This window comes from Nanorana parkeri, unplaced genomic scaffold (genome assembly GCF_000935625.1).
Source record: "Nanorana parkeri isolate BGI_ZX_2015 unplaced genomic scaffold, ASM93562v1 scaffold952, whole genome shotgun sequence".
Classification (NCBI taxonomy): Eukaryota; Metazoa; Chordata; class Amphibia; order Anura; family Dicroglossidae; genus Nanorana; species Nanorana parkeri.
In genome coordinates this window covers 340,037-362,023 of record NW_017307220.1, presented here as the reverse complement: position 1 = coordinate 362,023, position 21,987 = coordinate 340,037, and the positions used below count along the sequence as shown (strand labels likewise).

At 42.1% G+C, this 21,987-nt stretch overlaps 1 protein-coding gene across 1 annotated transcript in view; it reads right to left on the bottom strand.

The window, feature by feature from the left end:
• The window catches only part of FANCA (Fanconi anemia complementation group A), a 55,672-nt gene that overhangs the window by 25,255 nt on the left and 8,430 nt on the right, over nt 1-21,987 (bottom strand). Inside the window, exons 5-23 of the mRNA XM_018566476.1 lie at nt 21,500-21,595; nt 21,342-21,415; nt 20,365-20,477; nt 20,126-20,208; nt 20,013-20,046; nt 17,142-17,208; nt 15,363-15,475; nt 13,989-14,065; nt 12,390-12,531; nt 10,403-10,536; nt 9,117-9,227; nt 7,769-7,864; nt 7,628-7,687; nt 6,787-6,875; nt 4,965-5,025; nt 4,787-4,836; nt 3,427-3,503; nt 1,296-1,400; nt 16-152 (exon numbers count right to left, since the gene is read on the bottom strand). Of these exons, the coding sequence (XP_018421978.1) occupies nt 16-152; nt 1,296-1,400; nt 3,427-3,503; nt 4,787-4,836; nt 4,965-5,025; nt 6,787-6,875; nt 7,628-7,687; nt 7,769-7,864; nt 9,117-9,227; nt 10,403-10,536; nt 12,390-12,531; nt 13,989-14,065; nt 15,363-15,475; nt 17,142-17,208; nt 20,013-20,046; nt 20,126-20,208; nt 20,365-20,477; nt 21,342-21,415; nt 21,500-21,595 (1,719 nt within the window). The remainder of the gene's footprint in view (nt 1-15; nt 153-1,295; nt 1,401-3,426; nt 3,504-4,786; nt 4,837-4,964; nt 5,026-6,786; nt 6,876-7,627; nt 7,688-7,768; nt 7,865-9,116; nt 9,228-10,402; nt 10,537-12,389; nt 12,532-13,988; nt 14,066-15,362; nt 15,476-17,141; nt 17,209-20,012; nt 20,047-20,125; nt 20,209-20,364; nt 20,478-21,341; nt 21,416-21,499; nt 21,596-21,987) is intronic.

Genomic DNA, 21,987 nt, shown 5'->3' with positions numbered 1-21,987 from the left:
ATAACTTAAACTCACCGTCAGTTCCTGTGGCTCCAGCTCTTCAATTCTACAAGAAAAAAGTGGCTCTGAGATCACAGAAATGGTGTTTGTACTACCAGATCCCATCACTGCCGTCAGCCTATCCGAAATCACAGCCACCTGGGATGAGACCTCTGGAAAAGAGTTCAATGTAGTAGTCAGTGGACACTGTCCCTTCACTTCCTGCCCCAGAGACACAACCAGAGATGAGAGGGGATATCTCCAAAGTGAGGAGCAAATCTCCACTCCGACAGGTCTACTTCCCACAGGTTCAAATGTAACATCTGTCTGTCAAATTAATCCCACTATGATAGTTAGAAGGTTAAGTAAATAATCATTTACAGAGAAAACTGGATTATGTTTCAGCCGCTGAGACGCTTTAGGCCGGGTCCGAAAAGTTTTTTATACAGGGGTTTCTGAGGATGGGCATGCCCCAGAGGGGGAAGTTCCATAACAGCCTGGCCTCAAAAGAAGCGGGTTACATGACGCTGGGCATCATTGAACCCAGATAAGGAGTAGCACTGGATTGGGGAGTAGTGAGTCTGGAGGGACAATACCAGAGAACAGCTGAGCATTGCAGCCAAAGCTGCCTTTTTTCTGTTTCAATATCTAAATAAAAGTCCACTTTAACAGACTTTAGTACTTGAGGCACAAGAACATATATGGGAGGGACTACTTTATAAACACTGTTATAAAGTGCTGCATATTACATCAGAGTAATAATAAGTTATATAAAAGTCAGGTAGTAATGGCCCTCCTAAGCACCTTATTTCTTTTTGGTAACTTTCCTTTCTCCGGGAGCCAAGAAATGTTCTTCATTGGCAGCCAAAAACTTCAGTCCGCCAGAGTCAGGACCCAAGAGGGTGCCCCATGTATGCTGATCGTTTTCCCCCTAGCCAGGTATACTCACCAGTCCAGGCTCCTTCACTGCCTCCTCAATACACTGCCGTAATAGAGATAGGCTTCTGATTATAGGAAAGCATGTGACCTCCACTATGTACTTGGGCCTCAGTTGCCAGCACTAAGACAGTCAGGTGGGAGGGTTGTATAATGTCATCCACCCAGATAGGCTTCAACACTGTAGGTTGCTGACAGTGGTCTTCTGCAGTAAGAAGGTGGCAAGGGACTGCTGATGGGTAAGCTTAGAGGGTGCATTAATAGCAGACAGAACCGCTTTGCCCTTAATCAGCTGATTTCAGTGTTTTCATTTTTTTAAGTAGTACTAATTGTACACACAGATTTTAAAATGTTACCTATAGTTGCCACTTATCACCCACCATCATATCGCTTGCCTTCCATGACATATGGTCTCAGCTCCCAAAGTGCTGCCTGTAACCTCGCCATGGGCTCCTCATTCAATGACACATCCATCTTCTCATTGCCTAATGGATCATAAAAGTAAACATTTTATAGATTCTCCATGTGGGGAGGGAGATCCATAGCAAACAGCAAGCATCCGTCACAACACTTATTGTATTATTTAGTTAGGGGGAGGGAGTTGGTGATGGAAGTACAGCAAGAGTAGCACATAACATAAATTATTAGATTGATTTTTCAATATTAATGAAAGAAAATAAAAAGTACACCGAAGATTCCTGGAGTTCAGCATTAACCCCTTCATGACTGAGGCCTTTTTTTCATTTTTTACACCCATGTTATATTCCACATTTTAGGCCTGAAAATGACTTAATGACCCCCCAAACATTATATATTTTCTGAATGCCAAGACCCTATAGAATAAAATGGTGGTAGTTGCAAATTTTTATGTTGCGCAATATTAGCGCAACTCCTTAGTAAACACCAAAATTTAGTGAAAAATGTAATTAAATGCCCCAAAATACAACAAAATACCCATTTTTTTAATGAAATATAAAAGATGAGGTTACAACGAGTAAAAACGATACCCAACATGCCCAGATTACAAATTGCGTGCGTCCGTGAAACGGCAAAAAACTGCAGTACCCCAAAAAGTCCACAGAAGATGCTTTAAAAGCCCCCACAGGTCATCAATTTAGAGATACCCCAAAATACTGGCCCTAGAATTATTGCTCTTACTTGGGCGTGCGCGGCGATACCCAACATGTGTAGCGTCTTCGTTGTTTTCATTTTTTAAAGTCCCCCGCTCGCGGGGGACTTTAAAAAATGTTTTTACATTATTATTATATTTAATTTTAAAAACTGTTTTGTTTATTTTACTTTACTTTGACTGCTATCACATAGGAGGGCTTACAAGCCCCCCATGTGATAGCAGATGGTAGTGACAGGTACTCTTTAAGGTGATGCTGGGGGTCCAAAAGACCCCCAGTGTCACCTTTACACTAGAAATAAGCTATTGAAGTGCAGATCGCACTTCAATAGCTTATAGCTGGGCTGCAGGAGCCCAGAACTGACAGCCCAGGGACCGGAAGTGATGCAATCTACATCGCTCCCGGTCCCATAGAACGAGGAGGGGATCGATGAACGGAAGTTCGTCGATCTCTTCCCCAGCTCCCCGCCGACACAAAGAAAGCCGGTCCCGGTCCCGTAGGAGGGGCAACGGAGCCCGGGAAGCACGGCGGGGGGGGCGTCCCCTTCTACGGGACACAGAAGCGATCTGGCGACAGGTAAGCAAAAGCCCCCGGGAGTCTATTTAAACAGCCCCGATGCTGGCGACGTACACTGTACGTCGTCAGTCACAAAGGGGTTAAAGGGTTTACACTTACCCCCGTCTTCGCTGCGCGCTCCCGTCCGAGAAAACGAAACTGACTGCGTGGCCGCAAAGCATCTTGGGGCGGGTGCATGCGCAGTTCGTATTTTCAGCCGGGAGACGAGCAGAGACGCAAGGTAAGTCTATGTACGCGTGCACCCGCATGCAGACTCCGCTGGATCGGAAGTGCCTGCAAGGACAGAGGAGTCAGCGCTGGATCGGAGAGCCGCCGCACCGCTGAAGAGACTGATTAAAACATCAGCAAAGAAGATCGGATTAAGAGACATCATTTAAGGTAAGTGCTAACATTAACATTGGGGGGAGGGAAACATTTTTTTGCCTTTAATGTCACTTTAAATCTTCACGGAACCCCGGTTGCATGTTGCCAAAAGTTCCTATCCCAGCTGTTCCCACCAATAATTGCAGCGAAAAATCAGGTCTCCTGCTCTGCCAGACAGGGCTGTGCAGAACTGTGAAAATCTCAGGAGAGGAGGGACAGAAATACAAATCTTTTGGCAGGTAAAGCATCTCCAATATACTGTATGTATTTCATCTGTGTATTTGACTCTTCCCCTGGAATAATTGGGGAGTTCCGTATCATGATATGTCATATTGAGTCTTTAGGCTTGTGATGTGTTGGTTTTGTGAGCTCATTAAACAATGCAACTAATCTGACTGGTTAATCATTGTCCTGGCATGATTCAAACACCCAGAGTCCTCACCTTCCAACTTCCGATGCTTCTGTAGTTCACAGGCATCTAGATACGAGCTGAGCATGTTTGCAGGAATCTTATCGGCTCTGCAATGATAAAGACCGATATGAAAGGGGAAGTTATGGTGTGTTTTCACTGAGCACATTACATGAGTTAGTATTGTAATACAGTAATACCATACTGGGCAAGATAAGAGGTTCACTTTACCGTATTGACCATAGGGTACATGTATCTACAGTATCTTCCATTAAGGACAATGAGATCACCGATATTGATGAGCACCCCAGAAGCCACCAAAACCTGGCCACCTGTAGTATACAAACTTCAGCTTTCAGGAAAATCACGCTCCTAGTTCGATATGAGGCCTTAACTTCCTTTTGAGCTGTGCCTACATTGCCTTTTGGCATGCGTTCGAGGTGTGCCATAGTACCAATGTTTCCCAAACCTCCAAATTCTTTTCTGTAGGCACCTGAAAATCAGGGGCTTCCAGGCCACCTTGCGGCAACATATTCTGTACTCTTTACCACCAATGATTACTTAGCAGAGCTTATTGCGTATTTTATCCCAATTGTGCTCAGAGATAATTGAAGCCTAGATGGCCAGGCCAAATTCAGCAGCATTAGTATGTATCAGTTAAGACGACTATAGCTGTATGATTGATTTGCACATCTAAGTAACTTTAGGGGCCTATAAGGGTGTGATTTGCTTCACTGTTCTAATTAAAACCCTGCTATGGTTTTTATTGCAGGCTGACAAGTGCGTGTACACACACACTTTATTTTACTTCTTCTATACTATAATTGTATTAAACACTCACCGTACTAAACAGATGGACACTGCCATCTACAAGCTGCTGCGGCCTCTGCAAGCTGGAACCATTTTTTTTTCCTAAATGAAGATTTTAGGTTGCAAGCTATCCCTATCATAGCTGACAACGTGATCACATTATTGAGAACCACTCTGATTGTTAGTGGGGACCAAAGCTGCCAAAGAATTTATATTTATAGATGTCTCCTCAGCACAAAACATCATGCTGAAGAACATTTATATACAAATTGCAGGGGTTAAAAAAAGGGGTTAAGGGTGTGACAACTAATGACAGCTTTGCTTTTAGCATGGTGTCTAAGGGGTGGTCAATCTTGCATGCAGTGCTGGGGTCCTGGGATTGATTCATACCAGGAACACAATCTGTAGTGGGATTCCCTCCATTCTCTGTACTGCCATGGGTTTCCGGAGCTCGGAGCAATCATGCATGAGATTGTTTCATGAGCTTACTTGAGAAGAGCAGCGACAGCAAAGAACAAAATGACACTCTGCAACCATCAGGCAACTAGAAAGGTTCAAGCTCATGAACATTCAATTTTCTCACCGTTTCAATGCATCAATGAGTAACATGAGTGAATCTGGAACCTTCGGCAGCTATATAAAAAAACAAAAAGAAGAAACTGTAAACTTTCATCTCCATCCATAACCAACATTATAATGACATCATTTGACTTTCCACATGATTTGCACATACTGGGGCACACTGGAAGTAGTATACTGACCACTCTGGGGGTGAGGAGTGCAGGCAGGAAGCGCGATGTAAAGTATGGCCTCCGGAAAATGCTGTAAATCAAATCAACAGAATGTATTTTTGGAGCAGGCAAAAGTGGTAAATGATAGCCACAGCACATTTTTACAATAGCAGTCTAGAACTTAAGCTTCTGTTTATTTCTATACATATGCAGTACATACAGCTGTACATAATCCTGGCAAAAGATGTGGACCTTTTTCAAGAAACCAGGAGTGACCAAACCAAAAATGCTTCTTTTTTCTTATTTTTAATGTACACATCTATTGTCTGCCACACACAATGCTGTTTTAACACCTCTCTCGGGGCAGGTTATTAACACCTAGCTCCAATTCTGCAAATGCTATCAACACCAGGTTGTGACTAACAGATTATGTGGATTGGAGCGACATTCACCATATTTATTCCCAGATCATTTTTGTACAAGTTATTTTGAATAGAGAAAGTTGGATAGATGACCAGTGAAACGTCTTTAAGAAAAATACAGCAAGTCCAGTTGCCTTGACTTATTTCTTACAGATATTTTGAATGCGATTCAAACAAAACGATCAGGCATCACGAAACAGCACAATAAACAAACCATAACAATAAAGAAAATATTAAAATGGTCCTGCTCAAAAGTTTGCATATCCATAGTTTATATTATTGTGTATTGCTTCATTTTGGTAAAAAGCCTCACAGTAGGGATGGTGTGCTTCCCTTTGTTGACTCCTCTCCAAGCATAGCGTTTAAAGTGAGCATAAAGTTCAATTCTGGTCTCATTACTCCAAATGATTTTGTTCCAGAAATTCTGGCATAATGTAAGCATGTTGCTTTGTAGCATTGGTGCAGCAGACATGGCTAACGTTTCACGTTTGGCACATTTGTGAAGCACAAGTGTAGTATCAAACTGTTTAGCCATGGAAGGAAGCAAACAATTAGTTACCACTGGATACCTGCAGGGATTGAAGCAAAGTCAAGGCTAATGTACAAAAGTGTTTGAATTGTAATAATCTTTAGCCAGACTTGTGATTCAGGAATGACTGCCAGACAGAATAGCGAGGTACAGGACCTCAACTGCATTTAAGCTGTACAGTTTGGACAATGAAATACCCCCAGCTTGGTGAAAGAACAATGAAGTAGCATCAATAGGCTAAAAGGTTATCATTCAGCTCTTTCTTCAAGTTAACTGAGTAAAGCTGGCTATACACCTATAGATTATCTGCATTTTTTCTATGGTCAGATGGAAAAAGTGCAACAGATTCCTCCATCTACGCTAAACTGTGTGAATGGAGGAATCTCCCACTGGGCCAAGCTTCAGTATCTTGCTAGTCGACCCCGCTGGCTGTCAAAATACTTGAACAATGCCTGCATCCAATCAGATTGTTCAGGTATTTTGACAGCCAGCGGGGCAGACTAACAAGATACTGAAGCTTGGCCCAGTGGGAGATTCCTCCATCCACACAGTTTAGTGTAGATGGAGGAATCTGTTGCACTTTTTCCATCTGACCATAGAAAATCTGCAGAAAATCTATAGGTGTGTGGCCGGCTTAACTCAGAGGTGGGTCATATATTGGACAATCAGACCTCACCATTTATTCGGTGTTCCAGTTTTCTTTTTCCTCTAGGTCTTTTAAATAGGCCGCTATGCTTTCCCAAAGTCACTTCACAGTAGAAGGTTTTACAAGGCTTAAACGTGCTTAAAAATATTTAATTTGAAATATTTAATTGTGAAAAAATATAATTACTATCTTACCAGCATATTTCCAAAAGAACAGCAATTTTTCAGCCTAGACAAAAGAAAAGCAGTTCCATACCTGGCTTCCATTAAACTAGCTGGTATCTTGCCAGTATTCTCAAATATCTTTAGAGCCTTCTCCACGTCCTGTTGTGCCTGAGGCTGTGGCTGCACAGGAGGAAGGGAAATAATAAGCTATGCTGGAGCTACATGGCAACAATCCATACTACATGGCAGATAAAAATAACCTGTCTTTATTAAGCTTTAAAAAGATGCTGTCACCTGCTCATTCAGGGCAAAGTGACATTGCCTTCTGATAACCCACTTCTCAAGCAAGGTATACTCCTCAAACAGTGTCAGTGTGACACCTCCCTGCTCCATAGCTCTAATGGAGAAGGGTTCTAGATACAGAAGAAAATGGGGCCTCTCCTAAATGAGTTTTCTGGACTAATTGGCCAATCACCAAGCTCTAAAATTATGACGGGGGGTGGGAAGGAAGTTACACCAAGGTAACCTGCCGCATCATCCCACACTGCAAATTTCCCAGGGTGGACTGCCGTTCCACAAAAGCAAGGGAGCGTGGATCAGTGTGTATACCTTGATGGGGGAGCAGGTGGGCTATCAGGAGGCAATATACACTCTAACCTGAATGGGCATGTGACCTTTTTAACTAGCAGATATCCAGTATTTGTAGATTTACATTCTCAAGCACATGCCATGGGAATGTTTTTCAGAATATCTAATCAGAAACGCAACAGTGATATTAGAGGCCACAACAAAAGACCAAATAACTGAGGCCACAAAAAAAATGGCAAGCCAACTCAGAAGCAACACAAAATCATCTGGTATTTTGAAACCGTCTCAAATACCAGACAGTGACTCCAGAGTACACAAACCCAACGAGGTGAACTTTTCCACACCTGATCTTTATCTGATCCAACAGACAGGTCCTCATACAAGCCCATATCTTCAATAGAAACCTTGAAAACAATAATACACACAGTAAAAATAGGAACCCAGTAGTAAAGAGACTTTGGGTCTGTACACTCCAGGAAGAGTACCTTCATATCTGCAAGCTGGGTCTTGGCCAGTGTAATATATTCCATCAGCAAAGGGCGGAATTTTGTGGGAACGAATGGTGAATGTAGGATATGGACCTGGAAGTAATGAAAAACATTTATAGGAACTGGCAACTGTACCAGTATAGGTAGCAAATAGGGATGCATTAATAATGGTTTTTCGGTATCAAGTACGAGTACCAATATATATATATTTTTTTGGTACTCACCGATACGAAAACTGGAAGTCCAATTAAGAAAGCTAGGTGGGTGACGTGGAAGCATGGAAGCCGGGGGGCTCCTGGCCAATCAGGAAGCCGGGGGGCTCGCTGCCCGGCTTCCTGACACCGGATGTTCTGGTATTGGGATAGGCGTCAGGAGCATTTGGGCGAGAACGAGTACTCGCACAAATACTTGGTATCGGTGCGTCCCTAGTAGCAAATGTCTAGATCTTGGTACTAGAAGTGAAGGACCGCATAACAAACATAAGCGCAAGGGGTCCTGGCTGTGAATGCCAGGGATAATAAAAATGTATCCAAGTGGAAGGTAACCTCCTCTTACCTCAGACTCCACTCCTCCTATGCCATGTTTTGCCCCAAAACTCTGCATAATTGTACTGGCAAAGAAGACGGAGGCGTGAAAGTACACTGTTAGATCTTACGTTTCGGCATACCATGTAAGAATGCTTGTTGATTGTTGCACCTTTCCGATACACTTGTATAAATACCTTTACACCCACCCTCTTCCCTCCCCGTTTCTTTTACCTCTACAATTAAGCCTAGTTTTTGGACAAAACATGTCAGAGGAGTAGCGGAGTCACCATCATGTCTTCTTTCTTGTCCATTGAATGACACAGGAAGTCTTTAAAGCTGAACTCGTCTTACCTTTAGCTTGTGCAGACTCCTCTCCTATACTGAAAATGCTTAATCTGATTTCATTGCAAATAATTAGTGTGACCGTCTGGACAGTCATTGTCAACTGGACTCGAATAAAGGCCTTCAGAGTTTTGAGAAGCCTTTGGGCTTGGGAACAGTAAACAAGTTGTAGTAAAACCCCTGGAAAGTTCTGGAACAGTGACTGGAGCAATAACCTTGATCCAGAAGACCAGAGAGGGCTCCATGGAGATCTAATAATCTGTGCGGTGATACAGAGAGGTTGCAGGTGACAAACTAAGGAGGGGGCGAGTAGAGAAACTTCAGTTTGTAGCCCTGGGATATTACCTCCAGCACCCTAGCATTTCTGCAAAGGTTAAAAAACGTTCCACTACTCTGAAAAGTGGGGGTGCATGGCATTGCAGAAGAAGGCTTCTCTGAGAAGGTGTCAGACACAAACAAGAAAAGAAAAGGCTCACCTTTAAGTATTGTGGTGTTTCAAATGGAACCAAGTCAGAAAGAAACTTCAACAGGAAGACTAAAGACTTTTTGCTGGTGCTCTGATGGGAGCTGGGAGAACCGAACGTGCCCTAGAAAACCAAAAGCAAAAAATATAGGCTCAGCCAGACAGTCAGTCCTTTAACTTGACCAGGGATAATTTCTACCATATCTTGGTTGCGATCAGTAGAAAACCATACTAGGGCCAATCTTTAGACAGAAGCCAATTAACCTACCAGCATGTCTGCATTAGGTTTCACTCATGGATTGGTAGATCAGCCAGGCACGGTGACATTTTCTAGATTTCCTCAATTCCCCACCTTCTTCTAATCATGTCACCAAGTGATTTCATTTGGCCTTGTGTACATGGGGGTTTGTTTGCTGCTTCTTTTCTGGGAGGCAATTGAGAAAGCTTCTGAAGTAGTATTTAAAGCGACCCTGTCATTAGTCTACAGAAATAAGACCAAGTCCACCCTTTGAAAGAAGAACAGAACTTAAATACCTACATTTTCAGAAGGCAGTGAGCTAAATCTCTCCCTTGTGTCCTGTAATGATGTAGCAGTTGGCAGGAGGAACCACAGTGCAAATATGTGACACACTAAGGAAGTGCCTGATAGCAGTGGGAGGCCTTTGCCTTTCGAGAATGAAGGTTTAACTTGCCAGAAAGATGAGCAATGCTCTTCTTTTGCAGGGTAGGTCTGACCTAACTCCTGCAAGCTAGTGATAGGGTCACTTAAAATTTTGACTTGGATCTTATAAAGAAGTTTCAACCTGCATATATTCCTGAGTCTGCTTTGCATTATGGGTAAGCACAGCATGTCCTTATCTGCATCATCTGAACTGCTCCATCCTTCCTACATAAGCAAGTCAGAAGCAATTCACCCTAATAATAACAGAAAACATTTTTTCCTGAAAGTAACTAAAAACCTGCTGTGCTTGTCTTGCTTTTGAGTCTGAAGCCCATGTACACAGACACGGAATATGTCCCCTACTGCAAACATTTTTCTCCATTAACATGTCTCATTTTGTTCCCTCTTCCAAATTTCCCTTGCAATTGCCTCATTTCAACCTGTCTCTCTTCCTCAGAGTTTGTTGAGAAGAAAGAAGAGGATGGCTGGTGGGGTAAACATGGATGGCAACATCACAAACCGTCCATATAATAACCAAAGAGAAGGACATGTCTGGAACAACACATTTCAAAACCATGGAGTCCCCAGTAAGTTACACATCTTATTTCTCTTCATAGCTATGGATGAAACTATCTGACCTTGAACCACTCCGTGTAGGACATAAATGCGGCAGGACCTTCAAGAGCAGCTTGGCGAGCAATGAGGAAAGCAGTGATGAGATACTCCAGTTCATAGGTCTCAAAGGCCTGAGACAGGAGACGGTTTAAGAGATCTGCAGCAAGACAAGACAAGAACCTTTGTGACCAAACTGGACACATGAACTCCTTATAACAATGCAGAAAGCAATGAAGATGTATCAAGTGCACTTATTCAAAGCAACCCCATTGCAGAACACTGAAATAGGAAAAAGAAATGGAATGCTATCTGCTGATGGGTTACTATGGGTATCGAACTTTGCCTTACCGAATAAGCATGTTTGAGTTTGAAAACATGTAATACAAAGACATGTGTGCATTTGTTTAATTGAACCCAATGAAACAAACTCTGCTTCTAAAACCACTTATACCGACACCACCCACCTAGTTTACAATCATATACCTGTTAAGACTGTGTTACAAGAGATAAAGACCGCTACCGAGTTACAAAATAATGCTGAAGACTATAGCAAAGTTATAGACCTGCTGGAAAATTAAGGTCTTCCATTAGAGTATACTATGTTATAAAAGACACATGGAGGCTGACAATGCCATTCTCTCCTGCTACAAATACCAGTTGATTAGCTGCCGTGCTGAACTGTTTTCTTCAATACAGTCCCTTGCCCTGAAAAAGTGTGCAGATAAACACGTGTAACTTTCTGACTTTCCTAAACGGCATATATGTTTCTAAGTCAGTGACTCAAAAGACTGAAACCTAAGCATCAGCATAACAGCATCATCAGAAGGAGATTTCAACCAGGGCAGCCTCTATATTTCTCTTATGACAGGTTCATACTAACATGAGTATCAGGCAACTTTACTTAATTAAGCAGAAACCAAACCCAATCCTAAATTGGCTTTCAGTGCTACTCTGCCACAACCCAACTCTCAGCCCAGTTTATCTAAAGCCAAAACGACTCCACATGTGGGTAACCAGAGGGTACCTGATCAACTGTTTGACTCCAATGGGGCACTGATGTAAAGGTTCTAATGTTAGGAGCTGCTACAAATTGGTGTAGTCTTGTAAATGACACTCTAACTAATGGCTAATAAATGGTATAACTTCAGAATATTTCAGTGCTTTGACTGTCTCCACATTGGCCGTAACCTCCTAACAGTGTGTAGCTCTCTCTGTGCAAAGACGGTCATTCTACTGCTATCCACTTCCACATGAAGGGAATAACAGGTGTAGGGAACTGTTCTTTTATACACTTTCTGTGGTTTTGTTTACATTAATGTTATCCACTACCATAGAGTTCTGTTACAAACAGATTCTTCCTTTTCATAGGATATGCTTCCTGCCCCTGCTAAAAGGTTAGGAAACCCCACAGTTAGATATATGGTCTTTTCGTGAGGTAATATTCAATGTGTGTGCCCTCATGCCATATGTTGTGGAACTGAGAAATACTGCATGCTGATTCTGTGCTGAGTTCATCCAAACCAAAAAGGAGATATATTAGGCAAGTGTTCCTGCACTGTGTAGTTTCACTTTCTATTATGTTGCCACGACTCCTGTGTGAGAATCCTGAGATTCCTGTCAGAGGTATCTCTGATTCAGTATCATTGAGCTATTTGTATACTGCAAGATAATTATGATTTCTCAGCTGTATAAAGAGTTACATTCACCTGACTAGGTCTTATCAGGTGAATCTTCTGTTGTTGCAGTGAACACTTGCAGTGTTATTATTTAAAGGAATAGCACCCTTTTTGGTTTGGAATTCCTTAGCTAGTGTTAGCTTAGGGAACAGTAAACATTATAGGGTAGAGGTAGGTTAGGCATCCAATGGCCGCTTAGACAGTAAGAGGCCCGGTTGTATTGATAGCCTAGAATTAGAACAGGGACCAAGAGATAGAATAGACAGTTATGAAAACTAAAAAAACAACAACATAGTAAAATGGACTGGGTAAACAAGACAGCTCAAACCATCACCTTTCACCAGATGCTGAGCCTCAGATTGGCAGATGACAAGGCAGGAAAAAAAAGATAAAACATGATGCCAATTGACCTCCTGTGTATCCAAAATGCTCTGTACATGTGAAGTCAGCTTTTCAGCATTCAGCAGCACAAACAACTAAGGAGAAGCAGAAAACAGATGCATTTGTAATTGCAAACTCAATATTAAATGAACTGTTTAAATGTAAACTAAATATATTCAAAAGGCAAAACAGAAAAAAAAACAGGATTTTTGTACTCACCAAAAAAATATAAAGTCAATTGAGGGGCGCAGGAAAGGAAGTTTTAAAACTTCAGGTCACACTGCCACCTACGTAAGGATTGGACACTTGCAAACAAAAAACACTGCCTTAATCATCATAGGAATTACAGACTCAGCGATGACCCTGACCCTTACAACCTAGGCTTCAAAAACTATGCCATTAAAACCAGAGACCATAAAACAGGATGGTCTGGCAGGGTCCATAGTGCATCTGCCTGAAGTCTTACCAAATTGGCATACCACATCTGCTTGGGCTAATATGGATCACCAGAATCGCGATCCTGTGGAGCAGACAAGCTCCAAGTTTCAGGGGAGGCGCAGGGCGTACTGATCCCATGGAACCACTAGCGATAGCTCAGGGTGTACTGATCCCACAGAGTCACTAGATGATGCACAGCTTATGCCAGTGAATCTCTGCCCCTGGATACAAACCTGTCCAGTTTGCTGTTAAACCTAAGGGCCAGGAGGTCCACATTCAGTGTCCTCCACCAGAAACACAGGTCCTGAAAAACCTCTAGGTGAAGGGACCATTCCTCCGGGGGCAAGACACTTTTGGCTGAGTAATTCTGCCTGTCAATGAATTGCACTTGGAATGTACATGGCTGACAAGGCTAGAACATGTAGGTCTGCCAGGAAAGGATCTGCTCTACCTATTTTTATGCTTCTTCAATGGTTGATGTAAGCCTCCACTGTGGCATTATCTGATTTAATCCGAATGGGATGGCCCCAGAATGTTTATTGAGATCCAAGATTCATGCGATAACTAATTCCCCTGCACCAACAAGATGCCCAGGACTCCCCATCCCAACACACTGTCATCCACCGTGAGAATCTTCTAAAGGAAAAGAAGGAAGGACTTCCCCCAACTCCAGAGCCGGATTACTAATCCACCAAGCCATGGACCGTCTAGTCTGCTCCTTGACGGGCCCAAATTAGTAGTGTCCAAGCCTCCTGTAGGCAATATAACTTGAAGGTTTAAAACGTACTGTGACCTTCAATAGACCAGAAAATAAAATATATTACTACCAGCCTACAGGCTTATTCAATAAAGCAGATGACCTAAAATTGACTGTAAAATTATTATATTTTTCACTGAAAATTATAAAAATGTAACCATGGTCATGTGACATCTGCTGAAAATCAGGGCACAAACACAGCCACTGATTAACTGATGCTCTTCTTTGCCAGAGATGATGTGACCAATGCCTATGCTATTGGCCATGTGACTGGCCGCCACAGTACATGGTAACTAAGCAGCAATATCTGCAGGAAAGATATTCAACTCTTGTCAATATTCTTACTGCCTTACATACCTTTCGGTACAAATCCATCAACAACGGGCATGTTTTTACAAAGCTCCAGTTCCCCTGAAATCGGATGGCGTCAGAAACTAAGGGAAAAAAATCAATTTACCAGCTAATTCAAAGACATACAAGACATTAAATCAATCACCGGGGTTAAATACCTCTGGTGGAAACTAAGCAAAACAAATGAGGTTAAAAGCAACTTTTAAACAGGATAATTTGTATGTATCTTTACAGCTGGAAACTGACTGATATAATACATTTCTGTTGTTACAAATGTCGCTCTGTAACTGTAATGTATTCAGGAGAATGATCAAACTAAAACCCGTCATCCTCATGTTCCTGGCTTGCCTTTGCAGCTACAAAACAGTTATAAACATCAAATTTAAAGTGGTCATGCTATTGCCTGAACTATACAATCCACTATTCTCTTCTGCAAATGGCAGCCTACAGTATGCAAACAGTAAAGGATATCTAAACCTAGGAACAAAACTGTAATTGATTGAAACTTACCAGTCCTTATATGTGGGGACTGCATTCGTTTTCTTTTTCAGGTTAAACACTTTTAGCAAGTACAAGAAAACAGGATTTTTTACTCAACGTAAAATCCTGTTCTTGGAGTCTACTGAGGGACACAGAAAGTCTTTAACTGATGGGTTATACAGCCACCTACATAAGGATTGGACAATGACAAACAAAAACCTGTAGGCCAGCGCAGGATAACCCCTCTACTACCAACATGCCTAAGGAATGTAGCAAAGCAGTACCAAGAGTATGATCATAAACTAAGAGGGAGGTTCCTCAATGGACTCCAATACCAGAATTTTACAGTGAATACAAAAAATCCTTTTTTTTCTTGTCTATTGGGGGACACTGGAAGTATTTATTAGGACTAGGGATGCACTGATACTAGTATCGGTACCATTATGGAGTATTTGGATGAGTACTCGCCCAAATGCTCCGATTCTTACCCCCCATACCGGAACTGCTGGTCAGAGGAAGATTTCCTGTATGTTTGCTGTATGCAAACACCCCTATATTTACTCCCAAACACACCGTGTTCATGAGCCCTAAATCCTAAACATTTGTCCCCTAATCCTTCCTCATACCCTAAACAAACCCCATGAATACATTCTTATCCTGAGGAGGAAAGCTGAAAAGATCTTGACACTGGAGCAAATAATTTCAGTCATGTGAGAAGAGGTTGCTGTTCACGCAGAAGCACATGTCCAGAAAGGCAGATTCTGAGTGTGTAGCATTATATAAAACTTGGATTAAATGTAAACTGGAAAGACCTTCTGGAGCGTTTTCTAAGCAGCATTAGCAGTTTTATTCCTTTACTATGTGATGTTATTTAAAGTGTCCTTGTAAGGGACATGTTACCTTTCAGCTTCGGCTTATAGGTAAGCGTCTGACTGAGCGTGTGGAGAAAGAATTCCTCTAGAGATTCTGGAATCACATGGGCTCTGTATCTGGAGACTTTATAGGCAATTAACCTGCAGAGAAGCAGAAGACGGAACACCGGGGTTAACAAAGTAAAACATGGAGCATATTATTACTACCTATCGGCTAGAACTATGAGGTGAGTGAAAAGCACTCACCTCATAGTTCTCCTTTAAGGTACCCAAAAGGTGTCATATGGTGGTTGGAAGACCTGACCTTCTTGATAAAGCACAGACAGATAAAAAACAGTGTGTGCCTCTCTGCACCTCTCATACTGATGTCTTCTCCATCTTTTGTGATTTTATGTTGTTAGCATTGTAGAACATCAAAATACCACTAATATAATTGTCTGATTTTGTTTCCATGTCTGCCTCCTTCAATCCTAGCACAGAAAAACCCAGAGAGGGATGGTCAGAAATATCAGTCAATGACACTCTACAGTTCATATCTGTTAAAGGTGAACATATTAGTAATAATTCAGCGTTGACTAATTCACCTAAGCTAACATATCCTTACTCAAAGCTTACTCAACTAAACACACAGATGAAGTACATATATAGTAAGGGAGGTGCTTTACCTGTCAAAGGATTTGTATTTCTGTCTATCCAGCGCTGAGATAAACGTAACCTTTCAGCACAGCACAGTCCTGTCTGTCAGGGCAGTTATTATGATAATACAGCATTTATATAGCGCCAACAGTGTTCGCAGCGCTTTACAATATAAGGAAGGCATTACAATCACAATTCAAGACAAGATGGTAAGGAGGGCCCTGAGCTGATTTTTCTCTGCTGCAGTCACATATCACTATTGGTCTTGTCCCTCTCCCATCCAATGACTGGACAGTAAAAGAAAAGTAGCAGAATGATGAGCTTGCCTCTCTGCTCTCTCCTCCTATTGGCACAGGAACATGAGGAAGCAAAGATGCCTTGCTCCTTGTGCTGATTCTCCCTATTGCAGTCTGAGCTCAGAGGTACAGGGGTTTGTAAGTCAAACTCGGGTACCTGCACCTGTTGCATTGAAAAACATAGATTAATAATTGCATTAATGAATACAAAGCTGCATTAATTTGGGTCTCTTATATCTGCCTTGAGTTAAGGTTTTTACCTGTATTCTCTTTGACCAGTGCAACTAAAATCAAATGCGATCATTTGATTGGTCAGTAAGACATTGCATTCATTTTGGAAACATTCACATGATTTTTAGCCGCACGATCAACCAAGAGATCAGGGACAGCATCATAAGGTTGCAAAGCAGTCAAACTAGCAGTAGCAATAGTGAGTTTTCTTCCTGTATTATGATTTGTGAACAGAGATACAGTGGTACCTCGGTTCACGAACGCTTCTGTTCGCAAACAATTCGGTTCGCGAACAGGAAGTTTGGCAAAATTTTGCTTCCGTTCACGAACTCCGCATCGGGTGACGAACACAACCGCGGCCTCTTCTCTGCTCTGATACATGGTCGTGGCTTCCTCTAATCAAGATCGCGATCTGATCACAGTTTGATTCGGTTTGCAACCAATTCGCTTCGCGGACAGAATTGTGGAACAAATTAAGTTTGTGAACCGAGGCACCACTGTAAATCGTACATAATTGCTTCTTTTCAATAGCTCCTGTAAGCAATTTATCAACTACAGAAATATGGCTTCACACACAGTCACAGGACTGAATTGACAGCACAATTCAAAATCAGCAACTGAAGATGTAGAGAAGGGAAATTTACCAATGTCGTTCAACTCCTGGCTTGTATGACTGACCACTTCCTGCTTCTACAACTGCATCAAGGAGCCCTGAAATAAAACACGTGACTTACATTTGCATAACAGTTTTGGGTTCACATTGACTTATTGGCTAGAAAACCATTTAAATGATCCAATCATCATACCTCTAAGGCAGCCTTCCTTTTATCTGCAACTAATAATCTACAGCTGTGGTATTTATATGACATGACCAAAGGTCTGCTGTGTTTCCAACAACCCCAGTTGACCTCAGGGGGATAAATAAAGGTAGAATTAAAGACCCAGTCAGGCTTAAAAGCCAATTTGCAGTTTAAAGATAACTAGTTATAAATAGGGCAGGTGTAAGCATATGAATCTTACTTTTTACGGCAAAGCAACAGATTCACTCCACAGCTTCAAATACTCATCTTTTTTTCTTCTCCGTCCCCTACTTCGATTAGCCCTTAGGACAAAAGAGAGGCCCTGGGTAAGCTTCAAGTCGTGACACAGGCCTAATGAAGAGATTGTCACAACCGCCCCCATACCCAGAAGTATGGAGTATTTATCTTTGTTCCCAACAAACAAAGAGAAGCAAAGAAAATGTAAATAAGTATGTGAAGCAGGAGAGGGAGCAGATAACTGAATCCAATGAATGCCTTGTCCTACAGATTCACTTTAAGGTTTTGGTCCTTAACTCGTGTTAAAAAAGTAGCCTTGCTTCTCAAGGACAGGTATGTGTGTTGCTCCTGTATTTACCCCCTTTTAGAGGAGAAATATCAGCCCAGTGTGCGGCTCGATATTGCTGACACTCAGGCCAGGTCATTGGAAGTGGGATAAAACTTTAATTTACCAAACTCTTTAGTTTTCTTTCATGTCTTCCTAACAGCAGCTTTGTTATACAACAATTTTTTTTTAAATGTACACCAGAGCTGTTACCACTAGGGATGTCCCAATGCCACTTTTTCAGGCCCAAGTGCAAGTACTTCCCCTCATGTACTTGCCGATACCAATTACCGATACTTTTTCTTAAAGGGACAGGTGACTTTAAATGATCCATAATACAACTACATGTTATGTACTATGGATCATGATTTAACCTATTCATGTTAGCAGGGGAGAATTGTAAATCTATTGTTGCAGTGCATTCTATATGTAGTATATAGTACATGTACATATAGAGTGCACTGCAACAATACATTTACAATTATCCTCTGCTAACATGAATGGATTAAATGATCCCTAGTACAGGGCTATGTATTGTCTGCACTGTATTAGCAGTGTGTGCTCTATATGTACTCTATATGTAGTACATATAGAGTATATACTGCTAATACAGTGCAGACAATACATTTACAATTATACTCTGCTAGTATTGTACATGTACTACATATAGAGTACACTACAGCAATAGATTTTTCAATTATCCCCTATTCCCCTGCTAACATGATTAGGTTAAATCACGATCCATAGTACAACTGCATGTTATGTATGTAGTATACTATAGATCATGATTTAACCTAATACTCTATATGAAGAAGTAAATGTACACTTGCAATCAGATTATAAATACAATACTGGCAAAGTGGCAAAAACTACCCCACTTGCCATCTCAGCAGCACAGGCCCTTACTTACTGGTGCCTGTTCAATGGAGCCTCATGGGGTGCCGCATGATTTTTCCTCCTCATGCGAGGACGACATCGGCGGCGCTGAGAGGGTGAGCAGAGGAGCGTTGCATCACTGATGTGGGCGGAGCTACAGGCGGAGTCCTCTGGGCAGTCGCCAGCCAACTACATTAGACCCGGCGGCGGCGCTGAGAGGCTGAGCATCGCGTCACTGCTGTGGGCACAGCTGCAGGCGGTGTCCTCTGGGCAGTCGCCAGCCAACTACATTAGACCCCACCTGGAGCTCTGCCCACAGCAGTGACGCAATGCTCCTCCAGCCTGCCCAGAAGACCCCAACCCCAGCCACCACGGAAGGTTAAAAAAAAAAAAAAAAACAGTGCAAGCTTCGGCGCTAGGCATCGGGGCATTTTGACAAGTACAAGTACTTGTCAAAATGCCCTGTATCGGGCCCGATTCCGATGCTCGCATCGGTATCGGGACATCCCTAGTTACTACCCCTGAACTCAGGCAAGAAATAAGATAGTTCCAAGATAGCGACCAGCGCCAAATAAACGAAGCCCTCCTATAGCCCAAAATGCTTTTTATGGTCCAGTGAAGGCTGCCCTGTTTCAGACAGCTCTGAGGAAGGGGGCGTGTTCCCGAAAACGCGTCCAGCAGTGGTAGCGGGACTCTGTGAGAAAGCAGAGCTCTTTGATTTTCCTTCAATCGCTCCAGCGTGTATTCACAGTCTAAAAGTCATTAAGGATCATCAGTCCATTTGACGCTTTTAACCAATGCTTCTTTTGTGAGTATATATCTTTGTATACCTCTTTTTATTAATAAAAGGTTTATTTGCACCAGGAAAGGCGCCCGGTGTTGTTTTGTAAGAAATAAGATGGCCTTGAAGCCTGATACTTCTGCTGACAGGGAGAGAATACAGGTAAATAAAAAACAAAAAGGTAATCCCAGAGAAGTAAGGCTGCCCTGTTATAACAACTCAAAAATGCAGATTCAGATGATTAAAATTGGTGGTTCTCTTTATCCACAATTAACTAAAAATTGCAAATAATCTTGGAACCAACAGTTGATTGTTTTCTTTTCTATAAAGCAAAGGACGCATGTAACCTCCCCATCTATTGGCTTACAGAGTGGACAGAGGAGGGTCCTGGCATTGTACAGGTCTTTTGAACACAGACAGGTCTCACACTGTAAAAACATCTGCCACCATAGAACAAAGGAAATGCATTAGCTGTGGATATATACTGGGTACTTACATGAAAGCATTGCATCCAGGATGGAGAGCGAGATCTAAAACAGTGAGATAGGTCTGTTATAAAACACAACAGGAAGTACAAGACAAGGTAAAACAAGAAGGAATATGGTATACCTTGGTCATTTTGGACTGTTCTGGATTCTTTACAGAGGAATACGACTGACAAAAAGCTCTTCCAATCAGCACAGCCAACAGGTCTATAAATTCAAAGGTTCAAAACTTTAGATAACATAGAAACCTGGAAGTAAAAGTCAGTGTACCAAGCACACAACCTGGCAAAAACCCTGATACTGCGAAGCATAAGGACGTACAGGTTCCTATTTGTGTTTCAAATAAGATACTGGAGAACTTACTAGATATGATCTGTTCCACATACTCATGATCAACAGATGAATTTTCCATGTGAAGACACAGCGCCCGCATTTCCGTGCAGAACCAAGCCACAGCACAGCTCATGTCTGTACAACTGAACACAAACAACATGTCAACGCTCATAGGAATTGTATTGCACTGATGTCATTTACAATTTGGAAACTATAAAACAGGCATTATTACTGCTGATCTGGGAACAGAATCTCGAGAGCAGATGTCAGGAGTTGCCTCTAAAAAATTGTTTAAGGACATGTCTAATTAGGTATTTCAGGGCCCCTTCAGATGCATTACTGCAACATACATGAAGGAATGTGTCCTATTTTGGTGCCAATCATTGTGAATGGCACCTCAACTTTACCCTACAGTATATTCCACTCATAATGAAATTCCCTTTAGCTTCCCATCCACTGCGATTTCAGATTTGCTGCAATTTTCTTTGAATGCTCTTTCATACAATACAATACACACACGTCAATCTTATGGGCATCACAGGGGCTCAGTGGTTGCGCAGCACAGGGGCTCAGTGGTTGCGCAGCACAGGGGCTCAGTGGTTGCGCGGCACAGGGGCTCAGTGGTTGCGTGGCACAGGGGCTCAGTGGTTGCGCGGCACAGGGGCTCAGTGGTTGCGCAGCACAGGGGCTCAGTAGTTAGCACTTCATGTCTTGCTTCCCTGGGTTCTACAGTTCGCATTGGCAACTAGTACACTATCTGCATGGGGTTTTTATATTCTCCTTTTGCTTGTGCAGGTTTGCTCCCACATCCCAAACACATGCTGGTAGGTTGATTGTTTCCTGTCTAAATGGCCCCAGTATGTGTATGTAGGCATGAGAGATAGGGACCTTAGCTTGTAAGCTCCTTGAGGGCAGAGACTGGTGTGAATAAATAGTATGTAAAGTGCTGTGTAAATAAATGGCACAATATAAATACCTATAATAAAAAAATAAAAATAAAATCGTACCTCTCTAGTATGTCCTCTATATCCACTATGTCCATACTGTGTAGGTGCCACACGACTTCTAACACTGGTGGGCGCTGCAGAGCAGAAATGAACAACTATGATGTAAGAAATGGCCCGTTAAAAAAATAATGTGCACCAATATCAGTAGCACAACTCACCGGTTGCTCCCACATCTCCTTTAAGAAAACGGAGCATCTGAAACAATTTTCTGCCATCAGCACTTTCAGTGTCTTCAGAAAAGCTGTCAACCTGTCCTGTGGAAACATGATAGAAATGAGGGATTATCAGCTATGTCCAATACTTGTGTATGACTACTCTTTACAGCCCCAGAGAAGGTGCCATTCCCTAACCTCAAGAAAGTGCCAGAACATTAACCTCCATGTTCCAAAATTTCTTTGTGAGTCAAAGTCATTATACATGCATCAGCAGCCTAACGTCTGAGCAGTGGAATATGGGGGATACGTCCATATTAAAGTGGTGGAATATCGTTCGGATTTGTAAAGGACATACTGAAATATTAAAGAGACTTAAAACTTTACAGTGATCTTTTTTGGATACTCGTATAAGGGACCAGCCTGATATAAATAATGCATTGACTGAGCTTTCCGCTTTCTTAAAGATATTTCAAATGTTACAGATTCACTTT